The 5,241-nt window shown below is 36.3% G+C and overlaps 1 protein-coding gene across 1 annotated transcript in view; it reads right to left on the bottom strand.

The window, feature by feature from the left end:
- Positions 1 to 5,241, bottom strand: part of LOC107750513 (vacuolar protein sorting-associated protein 13C-like) — a 69,560-nt gene that overhangs the window by 59,207 nt on the left and 5,112 nt on the right. The window contains exons 4-5 of the mRNA XM_016565924.1: positions 3,763 to 3,858; positions 1,081 to 1,182 (exon numbers count right to left, since the gene is read on the bottom strand). Of these exons, the coding sequence (XP_016421410.1) occupies positions 1,081 to 1,182; positions 3,763 to 3,858 (198 nt within the window). The remainder of the gene's footprint in view (positions 1 to 1,080; positions 1,183 to 3,762; positions 3,859 to 5,241) is intronic.

Genomic DNA, 5,241 nt, shown 5'->3' with positions numbered 1-5,241 from the left:
TGTTCTGGAACAGTGTTGTAAATACAACATAACCACTGATTTCTAGTCCTTTTTTGGAAGACCAAACAAAGTAGTTTCGCGTGTTAGAACGAGCCATTTTAGGTAGGCGTGGTTAACTCTTAACTTTTATAAAGAATATCTCTTTGGATTTGAGACTTTAGTCTTTGCAACTTTACAGATCTTCTTTATGCACCAAGAGCTTGTAACACTCCAAAGAGAAAGGAAAAATTGAAATCGCATCATATGACCCCTTTAAGTGTCACATCATCCTTCAGATATCATGCTAATATGCTGATTTGGGATTTAAGAAATAATGATTTATTATGAAATTATGAATTATTCAATTAATTGAAAGTTCAAAAGAACAGCATTTATTTAAAAAAAAAAAAAAAAAATTTTTGTAACATTACAAATGTCCTTACAGTCACTTTAGATCAATTTAATGTATCCTTGCTGATGAATAAAAGTATTAATTTCTTTCCAAAGAAATTTTGAATAGTACTTATGGTTTTATTTGAACATCATAACAATATAGTGTTAAGTATAAAAGATGGAATATTTATTATGGAATCTGCTATAGAAAAAACAGTTTCAATTAGGAAGAAGTGCTCCTAATAATAGGGACTTCTGGGATGCTGTTTCCACAGAGCTTTAATATTGTTACATGCAACTCACTTCATATGCCCTGTTAAAGAGAAAGTGCTCTTAAAGGTTTAAAATGTTTGCCATATTACATTGTTATCCTTTTAAGTTAGTGCTAGAAGATGATCTAAATCTTAAAACAGGCAAAAACAACATCGGCTGAGGCAATAAACTGATACAATGCAGATTTAATGTGCAAACTCAAATAAATGGAGGAATGAATGATGAATGAAGTTGAAACAGACTGATTATGGTATGATTGGATGGGATTAAATGAAATGATGAACACCCGTTAATAGTTATACTTTCAATAACTGCATATGAATTGTACAGAGAGCATAAAAAGAGAACTGGCAAATTTTAATGCAAAAGTTGACTATGTACTAGGTCAAGAAAGTATTACGTCCTTCGCATACAACCAGACAAGGGGTTCCTCACCTCTGCGTGCAACCAGCTGCAGGGTTTCCTCAATGCGCTGAAGCTCCTTCTGTTTGGCCTCCTGCTGGTAATGCTCTTCTTTAACTGGATCATATTTAATTGCTTTAAACACACAATACACACGCAGTTAGAGGTAAACAAACATCAAAGATACCATTTATATCATTAACACCTCAGAAGTCTTTAATTTATTACTAATCTGTTTTCACTACTGCCACCTAACATTGTGTTTGTCATACCCAAAATGTACAGTGGAAAACCAAACACTGGGAGCTCAGTCAACCATGTAATAACAGAAAAGTAATTTACAATGACCATCTCCCACGGTTTGAACTGTGGCTTATAAGTAGCTACAGTCTAATGCTGCTCATTCAAGCAGACTTAAGATTTTCATTGTGGCTTTGTCCTCTGATTTGGAATCCACTAGTGAAGCGCTATCAGGAAGGACTGGTTCAGACCAATCCATGTGAGAAACAAAAACCTTAAAGGGTTAGTTCACCCAAAAATGAAAATTAGGCTGCGTTTTACTCACCCCGAGGCATCCTAGGTGTATATGACTTACTCAGCGGGTGTTGCATGCTTCAGTCCAAAAGAACTTAAATAAAAATCGCCCATCCATAAAAAAAAGTGTCTCACAAGGCTCCGGGGGGTGAACAAAGGCTTTCTGAAGCGAATCAATGCGTTTTTGTAAGAAAAATATCCATATTCAAAACGTAATAATCACTTTAATGTAGCTTGCGCCAACAGTCCTACACGGAAGCAGCACCAGGGTTGATGAGGTATGGGGTCAGCGTTGCGCATGCGCCGGTGAGTCTCGTGAAAACCAACGTTTGTTTACAGGATCAAAGGAAGCAAAGTTTCCTTACTTTAGCAAAGGAAAACCAGTCTCCTCTTGGCTTATATTGAAATCCTCTGACATTCTTTACAAATCCTCTTTTTGTACTTCTAATCCTTGACCGTTGTTTTGTTTTGATCTCTCCGCTGTGTTTCCGTGTGCGGCACTTCTGAGCGGCGCATGCGCAAAGCCGACCTCATACATCATTGGTCATATACACCTAGGATGCCTCGGGGGTGAGTAAAACGCAGCCTAATTTTCATTTTTGGGTGAACTAACCCTTTAATGCCTACTATTGTATATGCTGCCACTGTTTATCTCTCTTCACCAGAGTAATAAAAGAGACAGGTATGAAGATCAAACAAACAATGTTATATAAAGAAAATGCCACTTGTTATTTTTGGTCTATAGAGACCAAAAGGGTCTTTGGAGTTCCTGAGGCAATTTAATCCATTAAGATATACAGTCTATTCATCAGAATCAGAAAGAGCTTTATTGGCAAGTGTGCAAGCACACAGAAGAAGTTTTTCTTGGTATTGAAGCTTTGAGTGCACACATATAAATACACATATAAATACAACAAGAGACATAATAATAATAGTAGTAGTAAAGAATAAAAACACGAGAAAGTATGAGGACTCATGTTACGTCAGAATAGAAATATTTCAAGATTATGCACCTATTTATGGTGTTATAGATAATAATAGTGAATTTACAGGACATTGCACTAAATTGGGCATATTCAATGATTCTGAGGCAATCCATCTTTACAGCACATCTTTCAGCAATGTTGAAAGATAAAGGCTTGTGTATATCTCAAAACAGCAACAACTTTTCATTGGCAGGTAGAAGCTGACTGTCTTCATTGCAAGAGCTAGACAGAAAGTAGCAGACTTTCATGCTTAAAAAAATGAAAAATCATTTTACAGCATTTTACTTACAGAACATGCATTATACATAATTGATCGGTCTACAAGATAAAGCAGATCCCAAAAGAATGGAAAAAAGTTACCAAGATCAATGCCAAATTTGAACAAACACTCTCAAAAGTCTTGATTGATACACTGTCAATACATGCTATCAATGGCTCTCCAAATAAACACTTGTATTTGTATGATTAAACATTGTAACCAAAGGTACATATAAAGTTTGCCATAATTATCAAAGATTCAGATACACACAAGAGCAGCTTAACGGTCCGGGTCCCAAGCCACCACCCTGCTACCCACCTTCTACACCTGGCTTACCATTGTAAGGTGAGGAAAATAACTTAGACTCAGCTGCAACATGTAAAAGACAATGTCAGCTGAAGCAGCCCAAGTAATACTGAAAATATATACTGTATCAAAGAAATTTAGTTATTCAATATATTTGTAATTGCTGCTACACTTGGCAAAAAATAACATCCTCACATAGCTTTCAAATGGGTCTAACATAATAATGATGCAAGTGTCACTGACTGCTTTTTATTACAGTAATTAATAAAAGCATTATTTATTAAAAATTATCAAAATCGTATATTATGTATTATAATAAGTATACATTATTTTGTGTCTGACAATTACATTTTCTTTGTTTAATGAAATGTTGTATAATGCAAGACACGACACACCCCTCAGTTAAGAGGCAGGAATCCATCTAGCTTATAAATAAATCATGCAATTAATTTCTAAGACGAGATGTTATAACAATAAATGAAAGCATTTTGTAGACAAATTACTGTAGTAAAGTGACATGAAATAAATAGCATGGTGCTTCAAGCTAGATATAAAAACAACTTCCACATTAAGAAACATGTTGCATTAAGGGAACATAATAAGTAAAACAAAAAAACTAGAAGCACTCACTTGCACCTGGAACCACCAGAAGGTATAATCCATCTAATGTAGCCACCACTGCCTCATTGTACAGGTTTTTCCAAGGGATCTTCAGAGTCAGTTTACCTTAAAAGCAGACATTTTCAATTCAGTGTGACTATATGAAAGATAAAAGCACTTGAATTACACGAATTTAGATCTTCGGAAATCATTAGCATTATGCTATTCCATGTTTTCTCAGTTACAAGTAAGACACACATTAGTAAAGTACAATACAAACATGGTGAATAGGCAGATTCCGAGCCAGACTTGTTAAAAATGACTTGCTAGACAGACTTGTTGGAAAAGTAGTTTTGTTGAATGTAAGAAAAATGATGAGGACGATGAAGATCTCGATGAAGATGTTTATTGCAGCATAGCAGTGACAAAGTACATGTAGTACCTTGGGTTCAACGGAGTCGGAATGAACCACGAGCATCCTAAGCTCAAACATTTTATACACTTAGAGTTTACTACCCTCCATGAAAATGAAGTTGCTCCTGTTGTTACAGCTGTGGTCTGTATGTTAATTAAGTTCTGACACCCCTTTGTTTGAGGTGGTTCTCAGTGTCCCACACCTGCTCCCATTCTACAATTGGTCACCATTTGCTCAGGATGTGATAGTCCCAAGTGATCTACAAACAACATAACTGTTGACTTTCTTCTTCTCTATAATAATTAAGCCATTTTGGGAAATGAGCATGATCAAACATATTGTGGAGTGGAATCTGGGTCGGAGCAGACTATAGATTCTTACATTAGGGTGTCAGTTCGCGCGTCTCATAAGTGAGTGGGAATTTACCGAACGTGGCACTTGCGGGAGTTAACACTGTATGCAATACCCGCAACCTCACACCAAATTTCAGGCCATGTAGATAGGCAAGCATATATACAAATAATTTAGTAAGCAGAAATCTGAAATTTACCTTAACATATTAAGTTAGAGGAAGATGCGACTGAATTGATGCTTGAATAATGCACTTCCAGCAGCCATGATAAACAGTTGGCGGTTAAAGTTAATGTAAGAAAAATGATGAGGACGATGAAGATCTCGATGAAGATGTTTATTGCAGCATAGCAGTGACAAAGTACATGTAGTACCTTGGGTTCAACGGAGTCGGAATGAACCACGAGCATCCTAAGCTCAAACATTTTATACACTTAGAGTTTACTACCCTCCATGAAAATGAAGTTGCTCCTGTTGTTACAGCTGTGGTCTGTATGTTAATTAAGTTCTGACACCCCTTTGTTTGAGGTGGTTCTCAGTGTCCCACACCTGCTCCCATTCTACAATTGGTCACCATTTGCTCAGGATGTGATCATCCCAATTGGTCTACAAACAACATAACTGTTGACTTTCTTCTTCTCTATAATAATTAAGCCATTTTGGGAAATGAGCATGATCAAACATATTGTGGAGTGGAATCTGGGTCGGAGCAGACTATAGATTCTTACATTAGGGTGTCAGTT

This window comes from Sinocyclocheilus rhinocerous, unplaced genomic scaffold, assembly GCF_001515625.1.
Source record: "Sinocyclocheilus rhinocerous isolate Xijiao unplaced genomic scaffold, SAMN03320098_v1.1 scaffold19, whole genome shotgun sequence".
NCBI lineage: Eukaryota > Metazoa > Chordata > Actinopteri > Cypriniformes > Cyprinidae > Sinocyclocheilus > Sinocyclocheilus rhinocerous.
This window is presented reverse-complemented; position numbering and strand designations above follow the sequence as displayed.